This window comes from Sturnira hondurensis, unplaced genomic scaffold (genome assembly GCF_014824575.4).
Source record: "Sturnira hondurensis isolate 20B ecotype Veracruz unplaced genomic scaffold, ASM1482457v3 Scaffold0019117, whole genome shotgun sequence".
Lineage (NCBI taxonomy): Eukaryota > Metazoa > Chordata > Mammalia > Chiroptera > Phyllostomidae > Sturnira > Sturnira hondurensis.
The window spans coordinates 213,674-240,411 of NW_028091748.1; the positions used below are offsets into that span (position 1 = coordinate 213,674).

At 33.1% G+C, this 26,738-nt stretch overlaps 1 protein-coding gene across 5 annotated transcripts in view; it reads right to left on the minus strand.

Moving 5' to 3' along the window:
- TSC22D1 (TSC22 domain family member 1) overlaps window positions 1-26,738 on the minus strand; it is a 148,167-nt gene that overhangs the window by 95,071 nt on the left and 26,358 nt on the right. Inside the window, exons 2-3 of one of the 5 annotated variants that reach the window (XR_005070140.1) lie at window positions 19,173-19,312; window positions 16,613-18,288 (exon numbers count right to left, since the gene is read on the minus strand). The exons of 2 other annotated variants lie outside the window; for them this stretch is intronic. Coding sequence is in view for 1 of the 3 variants with exons in the window: in XM_037070903.1 (XP_036926798.1) it covers window positions 19,074-19,329 (256 nt within the window). In the remaining 2 variants the exon portion in view is untranslated. 2 more of the 5 variants (XR_005070139.1, XM_037070903.1) reach the window with 2 other exon arrangements.

Consider the following 26,738-nt stretch of genomic DNA (forward strand, 5'->3'; position numbering starts at 1 on the left):
ATAAAGTCTCATCAAGGTTTAGAAATTTTCAGTAGCACCTTTACCCTGATATTTTCAATGTTTTAAATTATGCAGTTTGTGGGCATCTTATTAAGTGATTTATACTGTCTTAAATAAAATAATTCATGTCAAATGGAGAAATGGCTTTAAAAATACTCCTGCAAAGGAACATAGGATTAAGATAATATTAATGACATATATACTAGGTTGGCCATCAAGACTGTTTAGTTTTTTCCATAATAACAGATTTTTCATTTTCACCAATAACTTTATCAATTTGGATATTTTGAGTATATCGGCTATCTCCTGAGTGATATAACATTGAAATTTTGCACACCACTTTTGATACACTCAGTCACAGCACCTTCTCCATATACTACAAAAAATTTTGCATTTCAGTTGCATTTTTACCTTTCTTCAAATAATAAAGCATAATATGCTGAAAATATTGCATATTTTCTTTCATTTTCAATATTAAAATGGCTACACAAAAATGCACCAATTCTGATGTTTTTTTAATTCACACTGATACAACAGCTATCACAACTAACAAATTTGTTTTGAATGAAGTTAAAGACAACTAAGCAGTGTTAGAGCCATCTTACGGAAAAAAACAAAAGAACTTTTGGGCCAGCCAAGTTAACCAAGCAAATAAAAGGACAATGGCAGAGCTGAACACTTCTCCCAAGCACAAGTACCCTATTAACCACATTATCTGCTCAACACAACATCATGCTAATCAGATCAGTAAAATAACCCACAAACTATCAAGAATTCTATCTGAAACACAGATTTATATCCACTACCAAAACTGACAATCACAGTCCTAAACAGTTATTGTAATTAACGAGACTATGAAGCCATCACTATTAGCAAGACATCTGAAAATTATACTTCCAGAACATACAGACAAATATCTATATTTTTCCATAGATGCATTTAAAGCCATACAAACTCAATCTAGTTCTTTAAAAATCTTACAATGCTCACTAAGTATTACTAATAAATAAAGTTATATATACTAGGGAAGTACTTGCTCCTCCTACTATGGTAAAAATGGGCAAAATATTTCTTAAAAAGGGATACTGACAAATTAAAATGCAATCTTTAGTCAGTAAATATTGCCAGAAGAATTATAGGAAAGACTGCTTCACAACTGAAGAAACAAGTATTGACACAAATTACGTAGTACAGGAGGCTGGACACAAGAGAATACATTTCATACATGTCTCAGCCTATGATAGATTCTGCTTCCAAAATAAAACACTGTGCTTGTGGGTATTGGAAGTATTAAAGGAAAGTTGTACTGGTGTAAATGTAATATCAAAAGCAAAATTACCCAATGAGTCATTTAATCACAGGCAAGTTAACTGCAATAAAGACAGAAAATAAGAAGTATGCACTAAATGGTCCAGGGTATCATCAATGTGGTAAATTTTATGTTTTAAAAATCTTCAAAAATACAAAATCATTTAGATATTTCTAACAAGTTAGGGAGCTGCTGAAAATCTTTTCCTACTACAGTTTACTAGTTATCTATTGTTGAGAATTTAAGAGTTGTTGAATTTAAAAGATGAACTATGGATTTTTCTGTTACAAAAAGAAAATCATTGAAAATTTGCCGACTTCTCCTGCGATGACAAGAGGTTGAGCCACAAAACAGAATCTTCAAATTAACAAACACTGTACCTGTACCTTCAATGTAAGAGAAATGTTTTAACAGTTCTTGAGCATGTGACTGCTTTTATGGAGTAACTTAAGATGATAAAGGACAGTATAATTAGATGGTGGTGGGAATGCTGTAGTAGAGAGGAAGATTTGCTCATAGGCAAAATACTTAAGCCACTAATTTTTGACAAAATACAAGAGACAAATCCAGGCTCTAAAGGACAATGAAAATAAAGTTCTTTGAAAAGAGGGGTACAGACATAGAAACAGCTTACTTAGTATTTCCCATGCTTGGGAGCTAAATTAACTTTAGTAGGTAGATGTGCAATTGGGATTAAATGAATGCAGTTAAATAACTGCAATGGTTTAGAAGGCTCTCAGTAAAGAACCCTCACTTATAAGTGTTAAGATTCAAACTAAATTGAACACAAATTCAAATATTTAAAAATGCATATTGGCCCTAGCCAGATGGCTCAATTGGTTGGAGCATAGTCCCATACATCAAAAGGTTACAGGTTCAATTCCTAGTCAGAGCATATCCTCCCTAGGCTATGGGTTCAATTCCTATAGTATATACCCCAGTTGGGGTACATATAGGAGGCAATCATTTCTCACATAGATATTTCTCTCCTCTCTCTCTCTGCCCCCTTCCTCTCTCTCTAAAATCAATAAACATATCCTTGATGAGGATTAAAAATAAAAATAAAAATGCATATTGACTCCTAGTTTCCAGTCCAACAAGGTGTTGCTCCCATGCACACAGTAGGAAAAAAGCTTAAAATTAAGAGCCAACAAATCTTCTTAGATCCATCAGAGAACCAAATTTATAATACAAACTCCCACCCCCAAAACTGAAGAACCACAGGCAAACAGAAAACCACAACTTACCAGAAGCAAAAACCACCACAATATCCAGTAATAGGTAGAAAATTTAAAGGGAATTAAACAAATGGCACTATATCAAATTAAATTTTTTTTTACACAGCAAAGGAAACCACCACCAAAGCAAAAAAACAACCTACTAAATGGGAGAGGATATTTGCCAACGTTATATCCAATTAGGTGCTAATATCCAAAATACATAAAGCCTTCATACAAATAAACACCAAAAAAATCCAATTAAAAAATGGGCAGAGGACCTAAATAGACTTTTCTCCAAAGATATACATATAAACAATGGACATATGAAAAGATGCTCGACATCAGTAATCACCAGGGAAATACAAATTAAAACCACAATGACATATCACCTCACACCTGTCAACAGGGCTAGCATCAATAAGGCAACAAACAAGTTTGGCAAAGAAGTGGAATAAAGAGAATCCTAGTGCACCGTTGGTTGCAATGCAGATTGGTGCAGCCACTGTTGAAAACAGTATGGAGGTTCCTCAGAAAATTAAAAGTAGAACTATCTTATAACCCAGCAATCCCACTTCTGGGTGTTCACCCAAAAATGCATCCCTATGATCACTGCAGTATTATATAAAATAGCCAATATCCAGAAGTAGCATAAGTGTCCAATAACAGATTAGTGGATAAAGCAGATATGGTACCTATATACAATGGAATATTATTCAGCCATAAAAGAACCAAATCTGATCATTTGCAACAACACAAAGGGACCTATAGGTTATTATGCTAAGTGAAAAAGTCAGACAGAGAATGACAAGTAACATGATTTTACCAATATGTAGAATCCAAACAAAATAAACTAAAAAACAGAAACAAACTCATAGATACAGAGAACATTTTGATGGGTCCTCGAGAAAACAGGGGTTAGATAGGTGGGTGATAAAGACAGAGGAGATCAAAAAGTACAAACTGCTAGTCACAAAAATAGTTACAGGGATGTAAAGTAAAGAATAGGGAATATAGTCAATAATATTGTAACAACCATGTATGGTTTTCAGATGAGTACTAGACTTAACAGAGTGATCACTTCATAAATTATACACATGTCTAATCACTATGTTTTAAACCACACACTAATATAATACTGTATGTCAACTGTAATAGAAAATATATTTAAAAAGAAAAACTTAAAGGAAAATAACTGCTAGAAGCTTGACAGATTAAAAACTCCTAGAAAACCCACCTACTAGGGCCTCCCACACTTTCATAAGTTTCACTCCCAGAAGCTCCATCAGGTTCTGAAGGTGAAGAGAAAAATATTCCTGCTGATTCTGGAAGCAAGATATGGGCAAGTAATCATTTTGAAATGTGCTCAGAACATGCAGCTCTCCTTAACAACGGACTAATCTCAATAGTTATCCTCTGATAACTATTTTACCAGAGGCTAACCAACATGAAACGTACAAAATCTAACTAAATGGAGAAAGAGAAATATCCAAATCCGGCCCCCTCTACACTTCCTGTCCCATCGAGGGTGGAGGGGGACATAAAGACACTAACAAAAGTCAAAAGCCCAAAGCACAGTCCTCTAAAAGACTGAAACCGAGTGACAGGAACACAAAACACTTTCCCTCCCTCCATACCTTACCACCACACCAACAGAGAATAACAACTGCAGAACAGCAAGTCTCAGATTCTATTTATAAAGAATTCTCTAAGAAATCCCAGAGAGTGTAGGCCAAAAAAAAGGACACTAAGAAATTTTAGCCTGTGACACATACACCTACAGCAAGCAGTAAACAGTTTAACACCCAGCCCAATCAATTTAAACCTCATATATAGGTCTATTTGCCTATGTTTCTTTTATCCAATGTATCATGTCTAGCATTTAACAAAAAATTTCATTGCATGCTAAAAAGAAAAAATAATCAGAACTAAATTCAGCTATGAAAGATATTTTAGAATTATTAGGCCAACAATTTGAAGTTGCTAATACGCTAAAAGCTCTGTTGAAATAAGTGGATAACATGCGAGAACAGACGGGTAATGTAAAAAGATAGAAAAACTCTAAGAATCTAAAGAATATGCTGCAAGACAAAAACAGAAACAAAAAAGAATAATTTATTCCATGGGCTCGTAAGTAGACTGGACATGGCCCAAGAAAACATCAGTGATCTAAAAGATATGTCAACAGAAACTTACTAAACTGAAATGGAGAAACAAAAGAGAGAGAGAGAGAGAAATAGAATACCCAAAAACCGTGGGGCAATTTAAAAAGATGTAACATATGCATATAGGAATACCAGAAGGAGAAAGAAGAAAGCAACAGAATTACTTTTAAAATAGCTGACAATTTCCCAAAATTTGTTAACAGATCTAGAAAGCTCAGACAACATGAAGCAGGGTAAATGCCAAAATATTTTATTAGTGCCTAGGTGTATCATAATCAAACTGCAGAAAAATAAAAAATCTTGAAAGAAGCCAGAATTACCAGTAGGGAAAGGAAAACCTTACCTATAGAGGAATAAGGATGTTATATCAGACATTTCTTCAGAAACCATGCAAAAAGAATGAAATAAAATATTTAAAGTATTTTTAAAAACTACCAATCTATAAAATCCTATATCCAGCAAAATTACCCTTCAGAAGGAGAAAAAAAACAGCTTTCTCAAAAAAAAAAAAAAAAGGGAGGAAAATTTGTCACCAGTAGACCTGCCTTAAAAGAAATGCTAAAATAAATAAGTTCTCCAGAGAAAAGGTCTACACAATTCCTTTCCAGGAGAACATCAGAAAAGAAATACAAGAAGGCAAAATAAAACATTTTATTTTAAAACTTCTAGACGGATCTAACACACAGTTTGTTCAAAATGACAGAAACAACATAATGGATGATTATGGCTTATGGAAAAGTGAAAGAAACATCAGCAATGTTATAAGGGACGGGAGAGAAGAAGTGGGAATATGGGGACATCTATCAGGAACCTACACTATCCGTGAAGTAGTATCATGTTATTTGAAGGTGAATTCATTGCAAGTGTATATTGCAATGAATATACAACAACTAAAGTACTATTTAAGAAGTGCAACAACTAAAATACTATTTAAGAAGTATAACTGATACGCTAAGAGAGGAAACAGAATTACATAAAATGTTCAATACCAGAGATGACAGTGAAAAGTATGACAAAATAATCTTGGAAGTACATGAGCAATCAATAGAAAAGACTCATATGAATACAATAGCAATAATCAGTTTAAATGTAAATGTTTGAAATCTATCAATTTAAATACAAAGACTATCAAGTTGATAAAAAGTCAAGAGCAAACTATAGGTTGTCCATAGAAAACCCACTTTAAATATAAAGATAAAGTTAAATTAAAAGTAAAGGCATAAAGAAAGATATACTATGTTAACACTAATCAAAAGAAAGCTAGAATAACAATATTAATTTCAGAAAAAGCAGACTTCAGAACAAGTTATCAGATATAAAGAGGGCATTACATAATGATGGTCTCAATCCTCTATGAATGCATAACGATCCTTGATAACTATTAGCTTAACAACAGAGGCTTAATATATGTAAAGCAAAAACAGACAGAACTAAAATGAGAAATTAATGAACTCACTATTGTACTTAAAGACTTTGACACTGTTCTATCAGTAACTGACAGATCCAGCAGGTAGAAAATCAGAAAGAACATTTTTCAGCTGAACAACACTATCAATACACTGGATCTAACTGACATCTAAACAGTATTTCATCAATATTTCTTCTCCAGGTCACATGGAACACTGACCAAGATTAAGGGCCATAAAACAAACAAAATTTTAAAGAATAGAAATCATACAAAGTACACTCTCAGGCCACAATGAAAATAAAAATCAATAATAAATACCATATTATTTACAGATAGATTGAAAAACCAAAAATATTGGAGATTAAACAGCACACTTCTAAAAAACACATGGCAGAAAAAAGTCTCAAGAGAAACTTTTAAAAATATTAATCTAAAAGAAAATGAAAACACAACTTATCAAAATTCTAGGATACAGAAAAAATGCCTTGAAAGAGCAAAACAAACCTAAGGCAAACAAAAGAAATAAAAATTAGAGGGAAAAAATCAATGAAACTGAAAACTGTAAAACACAGAAAAATCAACAAAGCCAAAACCTCATTATTATACCAATAAAATTGATAAATCACTAGCCAGGACTACAAATAAAAAGAAACGACATGCAAACAACTAATATCGCAAATGAAAGGAGTCATCACTACTGATCCTATGGACATTGAAAAGGTAATTCAGCCCATTATGAATCACCCTATCCCCACAAATTTAATATCTTTAATGAAATGATTCAAATCCTTAAAAGATATAATCTACCAAAACATTCCCAAGAAAAACAAACTGAATAGGTGTATACCTACTGAAGAATTTGAATCAATAATTAACTTTCCCAAACAGCACCAAGCCCAGGAAGTATTACCAAATATTTATAAAAGGATGAATACTACCAAATACCGTATTTTTCGAACTATAAGATGCACACCCTAGGCCCCAAATTTGGGAGGAATAATGGTTGTTAATATGCTGTTGAGTTCTGTTTACATTTACATTGGTGAAATATTATGTTATTTATGTTATTAAACATTTTACCACATTTTTTGCTTCAACAATTTTTTTCCTATTTTCCTCCTCGAAAACCTAGGTGCATNTTTCCCAAACAGCACCAAGCCCAGGAAGTATTACCAAATATTTATAAAAGGATGAATACTACCAAATACCGTATTTTTCGAACTATAAGATGCACACCCTAGGCCCCAAATTTGGGAGGAATAATGGTTGTTAATATGCTGTTGAGTTCTGTTTACATTTACATTGGTGAAATATTATGTTATTTATGTTATTAAACATTTTTACCACATTTTTTGCTTCAACAATTTTTTTCCTATTTTCCTCCTCGAAAACCTAGGGGCATCTTATATGGTCCAAAAAAATACAGTACTTAATAAATTCTATCATACATATAATAAAATGATACCAATTCTCCACAATCTCAGAAAATGGGAACAAAATAATTCCTAACTCATTCAATGAGAAGAAAACAATATCAAAATAACACAACATTATAAGGAAATTAAACACCAATATCTCCCATTAGCACTGATATAAATATCTTTGACAAGAATTAACATCCAATTTTGTGTAAAGTCAAATTTAATAATGTGCAAAAACATTATATGCCATGACCACTTTGATTTATTCTACATCTGCAAGGCTGGTTCAATATTCAAAGATCAATTCATGTAATCCATCACATAAACAAGCCAAAGGAAATCATATGGTCATATCAATAGATTCAGAAAAAGCATTTGAAAATTCCAGTCAAGATGGTGGCATAGATAAACATGGCTCACCTCCTCACAAAAACCACATCAAAATTACAACTAAAAATAGAACCTTATCATACAGAACTGTGAGGAATTGAGTTGAATGAAGCCTGACAATTACAAAATTAAAGAAATCACATTCATTCAGACTGGTAGGAGAGATGGAGAAATGAAAGAACCTAGTCCCACACCCAAGTGTCATGGATTAAAATCCAGGAGATGGATCTCAAAAGGCAGGATTCCCAGTCCCACACCAGGCCCTCAGACCACCGCTCCAGTGCCTGGAAGATAAGTCCCCGTAACTTCCAGCTACAAAACACGGCAGGAAATGAGTCCATGGAAAAACTTCTGGAGTCCCAAGAAGTTCCTCTTAAAGAACCCACACACAGACATTCTGACTCACTCCGCTTGAGCTCTAGCACCAGGGTAGGAATTTGAAAGCACTAGTGGTATACAGGAAGGAGTCAAGTGTTTGGCATCAAAGCAAAAGCTGGAGGATGGCTTCCTCTCATACAGAAAGATGGCCAGAGGCCATTTTTCCTATATTGAACATTCCTGCCACAAGCCACAGGGCCAGCAGGTTGGTGCCATATCTGAGATTCCATCAACTTGGCTAACACTGTTTGCCCCACCCTGAAGATCCACAGAGACTTCATCCCACTCAACTTAAGGGCCCACCCAGCTGCTTTTCCACATGAGTGGCTGGCCTTGGCTCATGCTTCAAACAAGCAACAACCAGCCTGGTTGTCCCAGGCCCAGCAGTAGCAGCAGCCAGCCTAGATTCAAAGTTTGGCTTCACCTGGGAATCTCTGAGCCCAGCACAAGTAGCAGCCACATTCAGATTGCTTTATAGCTCAGACAGGGTGGCCCCAGACAAAACACAGGTTGAGGCTGACCTTGGCCTGCACCACCTGGGAAACCCAAGAACCTGTTCACCCAGTGGACAGCTACACACCATGAAGAAACACCATCACCTTGTCCCTGCACAGCTGATCCTCCAGAGGGTGTTGGTCAGTGGTCACAGCCAGTCCTTACAGCTGACTGACCTGGATACATCCCTACCATGGACTTGCCAACAGCAACCAAGGCTCAACTACAAGAGGAGGGTGTACTCAGCCCACAAGGAGGGCATATCTTGAGTACCTGCCTTGGGTGATGGGGAGGCTGTGCCACTGGACCCTACAGGACACCTACTACATTAGGCCACGCTACCAAGACATGGAGTCAAAGCAGCTCTACCTAATATACAGAAACAAACACAGGAGACTGCCAAAATGAGGAGACAAACAAACATGGCCCAAATGAAAGAACAGATCAAAACTCCAGAGAAGGTACTACATAAAAGGGAGATAAGCAATTGATCTATCAGTTCAAAACACTGGTTAGAAGGATGCTCAAGGAAGCTAGTGAGAACCTCAGAAGCATAAAATATAAAATAAAATAAGATCCAATCAGAAATGAAGGATACATAAATTGAAATAAAGAACAATTTACAGGGTAACAGAAGAGTGGATGAAACTGAGAATCAATAATTTGGAATATAAAGAAGTGAAAAACTGTTAATCAGAACAAGAAAATAGAATCGAAAATAATAAGGATAGTGTAAGCAGCTTCTGGGATAACTTTAAGAGGTCCAACATTCAAATCATAGGGCTGCCAGAAGGAGAAATGAGCAAGAAATTTGGAATCTACTTGAAAAAATAATGAAAGAAAACTTCCCTAATTTGGTAAGGGACCTACAGCCTAAATCTCTCTTCCCAGCAAGGATATCTTTAAGATTCAAAGGTCAGATAAAGAGCTTCCCAGACAAGATACAACTAAAGGAGTTCATCATCACCAAACCATTATTATATGAAATGTTAAAGAAATTTATTTAAGAAAAAGATGATCAAAACTATGAACAATAAAATGGCAAGAAACACATACGTATCACCAACAAATCTAATAAACACACTAAGCAAAGAACAGAGACAGAATCATGGACACTGAGAGCATTTTGATGGTTGCCAGATTGGAGGATGTTATGGGGGCGTGGTGAAGAGGTGAGGGAATTAAAAAGTACAAACAGGTATTTACAGAATAGCCATGGGGATGTAAAGCACAGTATAGAAAATGGAGTAGCCAAAGAACCTATACACATGACCCATGGACATGAATAATGGTCTGGGGATTGCCTGAGGGAGGGTGGGGTGTAGAAGGCAAAGGGGGGAAAATTGGGAAAACTGTAATAGCATAATCAATAAAATGTTTTAAAATAAGCATTTGAAAAAGCCAACATCTACTTATGATTAAAAACTGTACAAAAACTAGAATCCAGGGGTAGCTTCCTCAAGATGATAAAGAACATCTACAAAAAAACCTGTAGCTACTATCATACTTATTGATGAGACACTGGATGCTTTCCCTGCAGCTAGTGCAGGGAACAAGAAAACCAATAAAACTATCTTTGCAAATCCCTAAGAAGAAAAAAAACCTCCTGCAGGATATAGGTAATATCAATTGTTTTCCTACATGCTAGCAATGAACAAATGGAATTTGAAAAACACACATTTACATTAGCACCCCAAAAATGAAATACTTAGGTATTGCTTTAACAAAATATGTATGTGAGTAAAATACTACAAGATGTGGATGAAAAATCAAAGATCTAAATAAAGGGAGAGACATTACATGTTCATAGTTAGGAATACTAAATACTGTTAGATGTTACTTTTTCCAAAATTGATCTTAAGATCAACTGCAAACCCAATCAAAATCCCAGCAAGTCATTTTGCAGATAAAGACAAACTGATTCTAAAGGCCATATGAAAAGGCAAAAGACCCAAAATAGCCAGCAAAATACTGAAGAAGAACAAAGTCAAAGGAATGACACTACCCAATTTTAAGACTTACCAAAAAGCTACAGTATTCAAGATAACATGTTATTGGCAATAGAACAGAAAGGCCAATGGAATGGAATAAAAAGCCCAGAAACAGACTCATACAAGTATAGTGAACTCACCTATGAAAAAGCAAAGCAAAATCAAAGGAGAAAGGACAATCTTTTCAACAAATGGTGTTAGAACTGGACACACACAAAATCCACCTTACACTTTTTAAAAAATTAAAATGGATCATAGACCTAAATGTAACATTTAAAACTATAGAAGTTTCAAAAAATAACGTAAGAGAAGATCTAAGTGACCACAGGTTAGTTTGGTGATGAGTTTTCAGATACAACACCAAAAGTATAAGCCATTCAACTTTATTAAGTGGACTTGATTAAAATTTAAAACTGCTCCATAAAGCATACTACAGGTAGAGAACATGAAAAAACAAGCCACGGCCTATTCGCAAAATAATTATATGGTAAAGGACTGGCATCCAAAATATAAAACAAAAAAAAACCCTCTTACAAACTCAACTGATTTTTAAAATGAGCAAAAGAGGCCCTGGCTGGTGTAGCTCAGTGGATTGAGCGTGGGCCTGTGAACCAAAAGATCGCAGTTCGATTCCCAGTCAGGGCACATGCGTGGGTTGCAAGCCAGTTCCTAGCAGGTGCTAGTTCCACGCAGGGGAAACACGCCACGAGAAGCAACCATACATTGATATTTCTCTCCCTCTCTCCTTCCCTGTCCTTCTAAAGATAAATAAATAAAGTTAAAAAATACTTTTAAAAATGTTCGAAAAAACTTTAAAAAATAAAAAAAATAAAATGAGCAAAAGATGTGGACACCTTGACAAAGATAATACACAAAAACAAAGGTATTGTGTGTGGCTACCTGAAAGAAGCCAGTCTGAAAAGGTTACATATCAAACTACATAACATTTTAGAAGTGGCAAAACTATAGACACAGAAAAAAACTATTGGTTGCCAGGAGTGAGGAGTGAGGGAAGGAATGAATAGGTGGAGCACAATCTATTTACAGGTCAGTAAAACTTCTATATGACCTTATAACTGTGATGCAATCAATATTACGTATAGCATGACATAGCATGACACAGAGTGAACCCTAATATAAACTGGTTCTGCCCTGGCTGGTGTAGCTCAGTGGATTGAGCACGGGCCTGCGAACCAGAGGATCGCGGTTCGATTCCCCATCAGGGCACATGCCTGGGTTGTAGTCCAGTTCCCTGCAGGCCAACTCCCAGCAGGGGACGTACAAAAGGCAACCATACATTGATGTTTCTCTCCCTCTCTCCTTCCCCTCTAAAGATAAATAAATAAATAAATAATCTCAAAAAAATAAAAATAAAAATAAATAAACTGGTTCTAATAGTGATGTATCAATATTAGTTCATTACTTGTAATAAATGCACCACAGAAAAGCAAGATGTTAGTAATAGTAGACAGTATCAGAGAGGGCACCAGGTATTCATGAAGGGGAGGACTCTACGTTCTGGCCTATTTTTCTGTAAAACTAAAACTTCCTTAAAATAAAAAAAGTTGGTTAAGAAATGTATACTAAATAATATATTCCTTTTATCTATTTTAAACACTGAGTTCTATATGAAATTTTCCTGAGAATATGCACTCTTTTGGGCAAAGATGTTCAGCAATCAGCAGTGCAAGAGAATTCTCTAGATTTTGAGGTTTTTTTCAAATGCCACCTTTGTTTCTGTGCTATTGGGCAGGTTTTGTCACCTCTGAGTTTTACTATCTTTATGTGTAAAGTAGAAAAATTACTTATATCACGGGTCAGCTGGATTTAGGTAAATATTTGTAAAGCACCTAGCCAAAGGTGTACAGAGTAGGCATGTAAATGTGCGCACTTTTGTCATTTACCCTAAAATTCTTTCTAGTTCAGGTGAAGTAGAAGATACCCTATACATCAAAAGCCCGTGCTTCTCAAACAAAGGTACTTGTACCCCAAGAGGTATACACAACTAGTAAACAAACAACCTGTGTCCTCCTGGAACTCAATTTAAAATTTGTGAGAAAAACATAAATACTTAACTGATAGTTTAAAACAGTTACACCAAAACAACATTGTTATAGCAGAGTATTTGCACTATATTTCAAAAGGCAACATAAAAACTATGCTTGCATTAGAACTTAGGTCACACCCCCAAGTTTTAGGGCTACTTCTTTGTCATCTTCTGCTGTTTGGTATATATTCCAAACTTTTCCACTAAAGCACTGCCTTTCATTTCCAATTTTGTTACTAAACTCAAGTTCCTTTTCCACTCAATGTCAGTTACATGTCAACAGCTTAGTTCCAATGGGCCTGATTACCCTTAATTATCAAGGGCAACCTGATAAAATAAAATTTTACATTACAAAGGTTATTTAATGTGGAATTTACAGTTAATAGTCAGAACTCAGCAAATAAATAATTGAAATGGAGATTGTAGTTTTTTGACTAGGATTTCTCAAGCTCTTATCTACACCTTGAGTCAATGTTTTTCCTTTCCACTAAACTGAACATTAGCCTCTGCATAGACACACTACTAACCTAATTTTTAGAAAAACAAAATATTTTACAAATCACTACGTAATTCCTTTTACTCAACAGAATATCAACATGCATAAAATTAAGCATCCTAAAGATAAAGTGGCATGAGTATCCCAGAGCCAAACACAGGGTGAGCACACCGGCACTGTCTTGGTTCAGTGTCACACATTAAGTAACAGTGATAAACTGAAGCATGTTCAAAGATCTACAAAGCTGGTAAGGATATGAAAACCATACTAACGTGAATAAGAGTAAGAAAATAGAGGTCCTTAATTTGCAGGGGGGAAAAAACTTGGCTTGGAATTGATGAGGTCTAACAGCCATGTTATAAGTTCTGAAGGCTGTCATATTTGAAGAAAATCAGACTTGCTGTTTTCTAGAAATAGGATGTACATGAGAAAGCAGTAAAACACAGGTTAAGTACCGGTCTCTGGGCTTGCAAAAGAGACTTGAGTACGATAGACATTTTATCAATTATGTGATAGTAGAAATAATATGTGCTATTCTTGGATACCAGTTATCGTCTATATAATATCAGGATGCTAAGCTAAATTATTTCTAAGGTAATTTTCAAATTAAAAAATGACATAAAAGCAAATTCGGGATCAACTTAACATTAGAGCATCATGAACATGAAACCAGCTACCTTATCAAGTAGTAAGTTCTCTCACTAGTTGATATCATCACTGTTTGCTCCTAAACATAGTAAGTGGAATAGACAGCAAGCTATTTTAAGTAAAAGCCAAATATTCACAAGCTGGTGTTCTTACAAAGATAGGATGGAATATTATTGTTGCCATCTATTGAATAAATTACACTAGTAATTTAATTCTAGGAAAAAACCTAATCAGTTTTCTAGCTCATCTGTATTGAAGACTGCATTTTCTTGTTTCTAGATATGCTAAACATGCTAAGCCTTGACTCACTGAACCTGCTTAACATTCCTTAGACAACAGTATACCTTTCTTCTATGAATTATTTTATCTACTAACCAACAATATTATTTCTTAACCCGTAAGATTCCCAAGCTAAATTTGAATTTCTCAAAACCAAAGTAAATATTACTCAGTATATACCGTTTTCTATGTTCTAGGTATCATTTAATAGGCATTTATAGCAAAAATGAAGCCAGGCAATAAACTCATGGGATAAATATTCAATGTTCCATGCAAAGTACAATATTTTAATAGTGTGCAGGGCCTAAGAAATACTAAATTAAATGTGGATTATAAACACTGAGAGTAAGGGTAGGAGATGCCTTGCACTATAGGAGGTCAAAGACACAAAGGATGCGATAGCCCTGGATGCACATTTCTAAATGTGCTCCAAAATCACACAAAACCAATCTGTGGTTTATCCATTTCTCTTCTCTGGAAGAGATCTTTTAGGGAAAATTATTTCCCTAATTCTACATCTGTCCAAAAATCCAAGGATATCTGTTGTGGTTCACTTATCATCAGATATTACATTGAACACATTTTGAACATTTTTCTACCTATACCATACCTTACCTCTTGAGTAGACATCCCTTGATCATAATTCCTGAAAACTCCAACGCATATTTCAAAGTTCCCTAACTGTAGTAATCTCATTACCTTAGATGTACATATTAGTTGAAAAAAAACTTTAGAGCACCTATTTGCTTACTCCTAGAAATACCAATCTTTCCCATTTTAGAACTATATTAAAATGAAGTCTGTTTAATGGGAAATAAAAAATACCTGAATAAAAAGCCAGGAATTGCTTAGGACACTGAAGCAGACATTTTGGTCAATTGTTTCAATGTAGCAAAGTAAAATCAGATCTGTGCACATATTTATAACTAACTATGTCACATTGTGTCATGTACTTTTTAAAAATGAAGCTATTTTTAAAAACTGTTTCTTCACTAAAGAACAAGAATGTATACAATAGTTAATCCAATTGACAATGAGGAACCAATAAGTCTATGTTCTTATACATCAGAGATATAAAGGTAACCCATGTTCAAAATTCTGTAATATTATTTTAAAGCTACTGATGGGGTAAAAAAGAGCCCATGTAATAAAAATTAATTAAAGTATTTAAAACTCATTTCACCATTATTTTTACAATGTTTGAAGTTTCTGGTGGAAGCTTTTATTAACCTTTCACATTCCTCTCTTTCATACACATACAGTTGAAGACAAATTTTTTGTATTCAGGTAGCATACAGCCTTCCATTGAAATATTATTGTCTGTAAACCTTTTTGTAGCTTTAACTCTAAAAACAAAATTTTATCCAGGGTACCCTTACTTATCTTTCCAAACTTACCAGACTAATAAAGCCAAGAAAAAAATTTAATTTCCCTTCCCACCTCCCCAAATGTAGTTGCTATTCTAAAGTTATAATTCTGTTCTAATTTTTTAGAGTATAATTTCTTTGAAAAGTCAAATTACTTCATTCAACCCACTGTGATTAATTCAACTTTTATTTATTGCCCAGGACCCCATCATGTTCATTTTTTAATCTTTAGAGTGCATTTCTTACATAAGTTTTCTTTAACTCAGAAGGGAAATCCTCTTGCTTCTAGCAGACTGCATAGAAAAGGGAAATTGTTCCAGGGGCTTCAATTAAGTTTAGGAAGCTATATAAACTAGAATCATTAAAACCAAATTTTATCCTTCTCCATGTTGTCTTGATATCAAGTTAAAAGCAAGAGATTCCTAAATCAGTACTTCACCTTCTACAATTATTTGTTCAACCAAAACACTAAAATACAAAACAGTTTTCTTTTCCTGTTAACAGCTCTTATAAATTAGGTAGTCTCCAATCAGCCACTATTTTCAAATGTGTTTTTCTGGGTATAGAAACTGTCATTTGCATGCTTTTAAGACACAATGTATTTTTATTAATCTTGCTTTTAAAAGATTTAATCATATTACTCCTAATACGTGTAATTTTGATTCAAAACCAAGTTTTTGTGGTTTCCAAAACTAACATAAAAATGGTAGCTAAAAATACAATTCTTAAAATAAAACTAAGATGAAGCTATCATGAAAATGCAAAAATAGACTAAATGCATCACCTATTTCATAAATTTGGCACTGGTTGACCCAGTGAAGAATCATTTCAATTTAACAGTTTAAAAATTTTCTCAAAAAGGGTTAACATACACTAGGACAAGACATATATTCAGAAATACTTAGAGAAAGACACATAAAATTTAAATACACTTAAAAATACTGTTGTAGTTTTCAATTTCTACTCCTGAAACAAAAATAAGCCATTTATCAGTAAGTGCATTTTTTTCATGGAGAAAATATTTATTAGTTTTCCAATGATCACATAATACAAATATTACAGTCATTCTAGAAAAAATAGCTTATATTAATATTCATAAAATAAACACTGAAAATATAGAATTGCATATTATGACACAATATTTAAAAATCTGAAAGAAAAATATATTAAAATAAAAGTTTATATAAACAAATCAGTTCACATTAATACACAAAATGTTTCACTTTTAAATAGCTTTTAGTGGAAAGAGGGAATAGAAATGCACTTACATTTCTTTTTGCACACTTAAGGAACAGCTAAAATCTAATCAAAGTATATGATTAAGAGATTAAATCACTTTTCATCTTTCAAAACTGAAACAAAAAGTTATAATATCACAGGCCATAAACTGATTTGAAGAGTTAAAACTAAATTTCCAAGAAATTTCACTTTCAATTCTCCTGAGTTCTTTCTAAGATGTTGATTATTATTTTTTAAATTTATATGTTTGTAAAAACTATCTTACTAACATTTACCAAAAACAAACCAAACATTAAAGCTGTAACCATTTATGAAAATTCAGAGCTCTATAAAGAAATTTTAATTTAAATTGATCTTTTAAGCTTACTTTTAAGTACTTTACAAAAATATATTTATAATTAATGAGGAAAAAAACATCTAGTAGATAGCCAAGAAAAAATAAAGGCCAAGTTATAATTTAGCAAATGTTTCTAGACTCCTAAGATATGTTATATACTTCTATACTAATAATTCTATAATTTCTATTAAAATTAATACCAAATAAAACAAACTGACAACATCAGGTAACTTTTAAAAATTTATTTAATAGCTTTGACTAACCTGTTAGTAGATACAAAAAACAGAAATAGAAAAATTTTGATAACTATTACCCACAATTGATAGTTTGGGTAATTACCTTGCAAAGCTTACATTTGCTACTGATTGACTTTGTTTCAGTATCATTCAAATCTTACTATGCTTTCAATAAAGGACAATACCTCAAGTTTAACAGGTATTTACTACTTTAGAAGAAGGAGTAAGCTACTTTCATCTCAAAAGATGTCACTTCTACTTCTATACTGGAATCACTGCTTATTTAACAAATGAGAACAAGGCTCAAGACCAGAAAAAGATAAACTAAGAGTGTTGCCCTGATTTTATAAGCAATTTGGAAGTAATTAAGAAATTCATCCTTTATTTCTAGTTCCTTTCATTATCAGGTAACAAAAAACAGTTTCAGTTAGTTTTTGGATCTCCTATACTAAAAAAGTTTTCCTGCTTGATTAAGATGATTTCAATCCCACAAATCTTTTAAGTGAAACAGATAAAGAGAATTGCTTTGAAAAGAAAGGAGTCTCTCATGCTTCCTCTATTTCATTCTTCTGAATAGAAAGGAATATTTTCATGGCCATGTAAAATTCCAATCTGAAAAAAGTATTTCATTATTGAGCCTTTCCATTTCCAGACCAAGAGTACACCAAAATAAATCTTAAAGTTTATAAATGACAAGATCAGGTGGCTCTCTCATCCTTGTGTCTTCTAGATATATTGCATGGCTCCGTTCACCACTGCCTTCCAAACTGCAGGTGCTGCATGTGTGACAGATATCATCCATGAAGGCTCTGCTAGAAGAGTTCCTTTTGCTGAAGTAGTATGATGTTTACCAGTTGAAAGAAATCTGGGCAATTAGAGAACAAATAAACCAGTCTCCCATTATCAAGATACCTGGAGGCACAGAATGAATCTACCAAGGAAAAATGAAAACTTGCCAAAGGTACCAAGTTTACATTCTACCCACTGTAGATGATAAGAATTTCCTGGAATCAAACCCTACCCTTGGCATCAAAGAAACTAAGAGAAAATCATTTTAATGCCATGGGGAAAATCTAAGACAAGGCTTTTGCCACAAATAACATTATTCCTAACTAAGGACTAGAAAACTACTTCTGAGTATATTTAACATAGCTTTCAGGTATATTATATCCTAAAACTTATATTCATTCACATTTTTCTTATTAAAGAATGAAGCCTACATTTGACAGTAAAAGTGTAATAGTACTATCAATGCATCTTCCAAAAGACATAATTAATACGGAAGTCCTAAGGTTTGAGGTAAGAAAAAGACCAATGTTTCTCACTAACAGGGTAAGATAATACCTGGACATCAGACTTTATAAGTTAGGAGAATTCAGACGTCCAGCTTGCCCAAAGATGAAATACAGAAACTTCTCAATTACTGGAATATAAAACAGCAACTCAGAAGTCAACTAGTATCATTAAAGGCTAAAATGGGCAAATATTTTTTTAAAGTACTGTGAACTACACTGGTATTTGCCCAATCAAGTACCCCAAATTAAGCACTGCTTTAATTATTTGGAGAGAAAAATAAATTTAGGTCTTTTTTTTTAATGGGCACTAGTTAGCATTCTTAGAAAACCAAACAGACTACAGCCCTACTCAGCTCTAATATGAACCCAAGGAGTTTACCAAAAGAATTAAATGGGCAAAGGAAGGACACTCCAATCTATAAATAAACCCAAGTAAATAATGGAAAGCACCCACTTGTTTATTATCCTTTCCCACTCTCTCCAGAAGCTGGATATTCTGCCTCCAAGGGTTCAGTGGAGAAAGTGGACCCCTGACGTCAAAAGCTCTCCGTGGTCTTGGCTGTATCTGTGGTTCTAGGATCACTCCTTGCACCTCTGGTAGGAGAGAAGCACTGAAATAGAGAGCTGAATATAGATTTAAGAGAAAATTCTCATTAAGAAATTACATTCTCTGGTCATTTGAGTTTGTAATGATTTATCCTCAGGATAAAAAAGAGCTGTCTTTGGGCATACTTTGTTTGGTGCCTTCTTAATTTGAATTAGAAGTCTGTCCCCACAAATGATTAATCCCTCAGTAACTATTAAAGAACCTATCTTTGCCTAAGCCACAACACACTCTATGACAAACCACTTATCTTCAAGTGGTAAAGATCAAATTGAAAATGATAAATTATGACTGGAAATAAGATCATAGTAATCTTAAAGGAACTGGGAAAGGCACTCAACCTCAAATATGTTAAAGAAGGAGTCCCAGTTAATTCTCTGTCAAAGAGAAGAAGATGGACTGCAAAGTAGGAACAGAATAATCAAGCACATTAACAGAAATACTAATAAATCTTGGGAATTATTTAAGAAGTTGAATTTGTTCTTGGTGTCTGTCTTCAGTAATTTAAAGAATTAATCAGCCTACAGTCCCATATTACAGCAATACAAAGCTAAACCTAAATTTTATCAAGCATGACTACTGTCACTGAAAAAGATTTATTCCTAGCCCTGGCTGGTGTAGCTCAGTGGATTGAGCGCGGGCCTGTGAACCACATGATCACGGTTCGATTCCCAGTCAGGGCACATGCCTGGGTTGCAGGCCGGTTCCCAGCAGGGGACTCACGAGAGGCAACCATACATTGATATTTCTCTCCTTCTCTCCTTCCCTTCCCCTCTAAAGATAAATAAATAAAATAAAAAATATTTTTAAAAAAGAAAAAGGAAAAGATTTATTCCTAAAGCACTCAAATATAAAAGGTAGGGGGCAGAATAGTGGACAGAGACAATACAGAATATAAATCTTTTAAAAACATATGATCCTTTGGTTTGAAGTCAAGAAGGACCAGGAAATAATCATTAATGGCTACAATGCAGAAATTAAAGCAGTAAGATATATTCAAATTATAGATGATGATAGATACTGAAAAATAGTTTACATTGTTACAGGAATGAGGTAAATAAGAAAAGGAAGTTCAAGTATACAGCATCTGATCAAGGAAAAGCTGAAAGGAGAATAAAGACAGGCAGACATATATTTAAAGTTATAGGGACTGCAGGATAAATTTTAACAGTAGAAAATAGATCAATTTTAGTTTGTGGTACAGAGTGATACATCCCTATTAAATTTCAGATCTTATTCTAAATAGAAAGGTGCTGTATATTCCTGATGTATGGAACATAATAGTCATATTATTCTATTCCAGGGACATATTATTTTGGGATAAATTTTAAAAAACATTACCAAGTAATCTCTCTCTCATGGCAACTGGTTATCACAAGTGTTCCTTACCTGTTAGTGGAACGAGGATTGTGCTCTCTTGTTCTATCAACCAACAAAGGTAACAGTCTCAGCACTAAAAAGGTAGCAACCAACCAAAGTTAATGTTTTAGTGCCTTCAACTTCCTCCTGGCTGTACTAGCCAGTTTGGACACATACCAACAGCTGAAAAGGAATGGTTATTCCATTACCTAACAACACATGAACTAATTTTTTTAAGCCCAATGATGAATCAACGAGCTAACACTTCTGCTTTAGGAATATATTGAATTCTGTACAAGTGAGAAATGAAAATAGTTTGGACTAAGAAAATAAAACCTATGAATTTAACCATCAAATCTGTCACTTCCAAAAATTAAAGAAATAAAGAAATGAAAAGAGAAATCTAAAAGATGTCAAGGGGCGAAACTGCCATCTCGCAAGACGCATCAAATAAGTAACTACGAAAATACTCCATACGCCTGCGTACCAACTATTTTTTCATTTTAAGTTTCCAATAGAGTTTAAGTCCTAAAGTCTTTCAGTTTTGAAGAAACTACAGACTATATTTTTTTGAGCAGTAGCTTAAAACAGTATTTTACTGTATAATCACACTAAGGAGGTATAACGAGGAATGATTAGAGGAAAGCGGTACAAATTAGAAAAAGACCTGAATAATATCTCAAGAAATGCAACCTACTTAGGTATTTTTCTAGAATCCAAAAATCCCAAACAGATTAACAAAGTATTCCACAGCTTGTTCCTAAGGAATGGCTCTTGAACAGATGAAAAAGGCTTAACACACCAGAGCTGTCTTATTTATGTTTTCATGTATCTATACAGAGCACAGAGGTGCTACAAAGTGCTTTTAAAATTATTAAGCAATCATCCTCTAGTCTTTTCTAATCAATTTCCTTGACAAATCACTTTTTCATGTTTATTATTCCAACAGAAATGAGGAAAATTATTAAATGTTTCCAAATTAATGAGATCTTAGGAAAGCTTAACTTTAAGATAGTTCAAAATATATTCAGAAATTATAAACAAGATATAATTCTCCATTTCTTGAATACTAATTAGTAGTAGCAATATATGTGAATAAAAATAACAGGCAAAAAGGAAACATTCTATTTTGAACAAAAAATACACTAACTAATTTTTCTTTAAATGTATAGACCCAATTCACTTTAAAAATAAAAACAACCCCAAGAAATCATATCTTGCTCAAATTAATACTGGGCTAAGTTTACAATTTCTCCTAGTAGGCGCTCCAAACCTTTAATTATCATACCCCACAGAATATATAAATTAAAAACAAAACAAACTTAGATTTTAAAAAAACACCAAACACTTGTCCTTAGGTTATAGGCCCAAGTGCATTGGCTAGAGAAGTAGATCCACGTATAAACTTCACCCAAGTCAGATTACTTTCAGGATATGCCTTCTTTATTTTGCCCAAAGTACAAAAACTTGTAGAATCAATATATTTATACCTCAAAATTACATATGCATATTTCCCTAAAAAGAAATTATTCCAAATGATTGAGAGCTAGTATCTCTCGTTTTAGGAGTGAATTTAACATCAACAGTGTGGATTTGATATTACACCATTTATATAGAAAATGTAAAGGCACTTTCAAAATGAGATCATTAATCAAACAAGACAAAGGAGCTTTTGTGAGACTTGATGGAGTCTCATAAAACTGACACAGTAGGACCTTACCTAATTCTATTTTAATAGACAGCATTCCTCTATGTGATGCTTCAAGATGAAAAAAAGTAAGTATTCCACTGCAGGACTCCACTAGAGAATAAATTTCAAACCAAAGCCAACAAAATCAGCAATGCTGAAATGCCACAAATAAACTCAAACAACTGTTTAGTTATGAACATAACTAAAAAATCCACTTACGTTCAAATCAGAATCAATAAATCTAAGTATTTAACATGGAAATACCACTCAAGAAATTTTCCTGAAATGTACAAATTAAACTATTTGCAGTATTTGTTCTCAATATCAAATTATTAAATGAGCATGCACTGCTAGTTTTAAACATTCCTTATAATGAAAAGGAAAAGCTAGACCTAACCACTTTCAAGCAATGAAATAGAAGGTAACACATTTTTGCAGAGACTATGATTTCTATTCACTTGTGCTATAACTAATTGATCTGAAGTTGAACTTGCTAATTTATAGATTTACAGATTACTCATAAAACAAGACATTTTACACAACTTAAAAGCATGATGCAATTATCTTTTTCCTATTCATCATTTATCATTCCTTTTACTGGTTCTAAGGCACATTTACAAAGAAAAAGAATTTCTCATAAATCCAAGTGTCCAGAACAGCCTCAGCTGGCATTAAGAAAAAAAATTATAAAACATCCTTAACAGAAACAGTGAGTTTTTTATCTCCTGCCCCTAGAAGAGTGTTTGGCACACTGATGTAGGTAATTCAGTAAATATTTACAAATGAATGATGCCTACTGATCAGAAAAAAGAGAAGAATTTTGAAGAGTTCAGCTTTCTAATCCTAAAGAAAATAAAAACAAGCAAAAGTACTGCTTTCACGGATCTCTTTTGGGGATCAGTTTCTAGGATTAATTTTTTAGTATGATCAGCTGAAATTTCAAAGGTATTATCCTGAGGTGATCCAAATTTCAGCTAAATTACAACACCCATTATAGATTTTCTAATATTCTTTTTCCAGACTTAAAATCTGTGAGAAACAAACCAGATATTTGCCACAACACCCAATTTCAAATCTTCAATTTTAAAAAGTGAGTGATGTTGCCAAAAAGAAACCAAACAAGCAAAATCCAACTTCCTTAGAACTAGTTAGCAACGGTATTTATTGTATTGGCTTTGTAAGAAAATAAGATTATTTCTAAACCACAATCTTATATATAGTGTCAAATGGGATATACCTTAAGAAAATCAAAATAGGACAGAAACCTTGTACCTTTAAAGAATGCATAGCATTATTAGGATACACACTTAATCATGGAAAGCAGTTTCCTAGAAGAAAGTTGTTATGAGAATAAAAAACTATTATAAATGTTTTAAGAACTCCACATTCCAAGATTGATCAATATACAGGATCCGGCAGAAGTAAGGCTTGCTTTAAGTGTGGTTGGTAGGATAATATGTGTGTAACAAATTATAGTTTTAAATTGAACATTTCACCTAAAATGTCACATGGTGTACTTGAGTGTGATATTGTTATATTACACAATTACACGTTTATGATTTTGTAATAAAAGATTTTATAATAAAAAAGGGGCATTATTTGTACCAGACCCTCTACTTTCTACTCACCCTTTTGGAAAGCACACTTTCCAAAATGTTATTAGGATTCAAATCACTTCGCTCAGTTTAAAAGTCAAGTATTTGTTAAAAGACAGACAAGAAAAAAACTAACCCAACTGCATCTTCATCTTCCACTAGTTTATAAGATGAAGAAGTAAAACAAATTAAAAAAATAATGCACAATACACTTTAAAGAGTAGTTAATCTACTATGAAATAAAAGATAGAAAGCAATCATAAAAATATGTATCAATTACAAGAATGTCAACTTCAGGGTCAAGCTGCCTTTAAAAAGACAACTTCAGAGTTAAGAAGACTAGATACAAAAATATTAAATTTACCACTGCCTCCTCTGAATAAAAAAGGCTTCTATGTTTCACAAAAAGAAAACCTTAATGAAAGTAATTTTAAGAAAAACCTCTAAATCACTGTGGCAAATTCCCTTTATAATTAACCTAGCCCATTACTTTACTTCTCTAGCACCTTTTTTACCTGTTTATTTTGCTAGCATGAATATTTGGCTTTGTTCTAATCATGACTAGCATGATTTTAAAGTATATATAAGGTACGGGGAAGGGAAAAATAAAGGATCATCTTTCTACCACATTTTTTATTCCAGGATTTTGTGTTGTGCTACATTCTTGAGTTCATTTAGAAAAAGATGAATATAAAAGACTACAGAAAGAAATAAAATGTTTTATCAGTTAGGATGCCTTCACATTAATTCCTTTGTGATTCTTATCAATCTAAGACAAGAAACATGATTTCCAGTCAACAGCAAAAAGATGTTAAATAATTAAGTTCAAAAGGTTCTTATCAAGCAAGAATCATTAAGGGATGCTAAAATTAATGGGTGGAAGTATGATGAGAAACAGGGTATTTACTTGGTCTCAAAATATCTCCCCACAAGACACTTGCTATTTATAAAGAGAAAAAGAGTAATTTAATGATACAGAAACCTAGAAGACAGCTCCTTAACCAAATGATCAAGATAACATCACCAATAATGGGTCAAAGCCATATCGTGTACCTCCTTATACACACTGATAAGAACATAACATTAGTTCTGTGGAATCCTTGCCAAAAATGTACAATCTCAATCTGATCATGAAAGAACATCAGATACACAAATTGAGGAGCATTCTAAGTAGCTTGTACTTCACAAATGTCAAGGTCATGAAAGGCAAAGAGAGAATGAAGAACCAGACCAGACTGAAAGAGACTTAAGGAGACATGACAATTAAGTACAAATGAGATTCTAGGTTGAATCCTGAACCAGAAACAGATCATTTGGTAAAACATTTACAGATTGGTTAGTATTAATTACTGATTTCTATATTTGCTTTGTTGTTATATAAAATATAAACATTAGGGAAAGATGGGTGAAGGTAATGGATACTTTTATAGTATTTTGAAACTTTTAAAGTCAAATTATTTTTTAAAAAGTTACAAACAATAAAGAGTTCTGAATAAAGTACCATATTTACACACCTATGTAATATCTATTGAGAAAAAGTCTATATTTTTACTGATATGAAAAGTTTCCCCCCCAGTATTTCTCTAAAAATTAATCCTAATAGAAATGACACTATTACATCATGTTCTATAGTAATGTCAGTAAAGTAATCAGATGGTGATAGTCTTGCTTATGTTTAGTTTCTTTGGTAAATAGCTCTCTACACAGAGAACTGTGATTCAGGAAAAATGTATGTGAGAAAATCTTACCTACAAACACAAAAAATGAATAATGTTTACATTAAACAACTAGTGTGGAAACTAACCTTAGACTACAGCAAACATATGATAGAGTAGGTGGATAAAAAAACAAAAGGTCTTCAGATTTAAATTATCATGCATGAATTTTTATTCCTGCATTTAAAAAAGGGAAAAAATACTGGGAATACAGACAGAAAACTGTACTTGAACAATAATTAAATAAAAATTTAAAAATAATAATAAAATAAAATAAAAAGGGAAAAAATAAAAATTTCTGCTCATTTTTAACAAATTTTCATAGGAAATAAAGTTTAATGCCATAAATGTCCCTCTTACATTTTTTACTAAAAATCAAAATTATAAATCTCCCAAATAATTTTACCTTCACTTATTTATAAAATCACTTGCAAATATTTATAACCTCTTGTTTTATTTTTAACATACATTGAAAACTTAATATATGTAAAGTAATATATTTTGCATTTTATATATATTGACTCATTCAGTCCTCACAATAACTCTGAGGAATACAGTATTATAATCACAATTTTCCTAATAAGGTTAAGACACAAAGTAGTGAAGTAACTCTCACCTAAGAACACACAATTAAGATGTAGAGCAGAAAATTCAAAACCAGTGTGCCTCCAGGATTCTGAGTTTTAACTAATTTTATACTTTTACAAATCATGTTATTCTTATTAACAATTAAACATTTTCTTTTTAAGTATACAGTATATTATAAAATGCTAAAATAAACACATTCTGTTTTAAGTAGAACGCTCCAATTCTTTCCTTCAATTTCATTAAACATAGATCACTTGAAAGTTACTTGCTTTGCAATTTCTATCAACCTATGACAGTTTGATGAGGCAATGAAACTTAGAGGTAAATTATAGCAAAACTCAGTTATCAGCAACATAGATAATCTAGGAACAGAGTTTTTATTGAACCTGAAAAGCTTATGTCTAAAGTATGCTGAAATGGTACACAGAAATCCCTCTCACCTTTTAAGTACTACAAAAATGCAAGATAC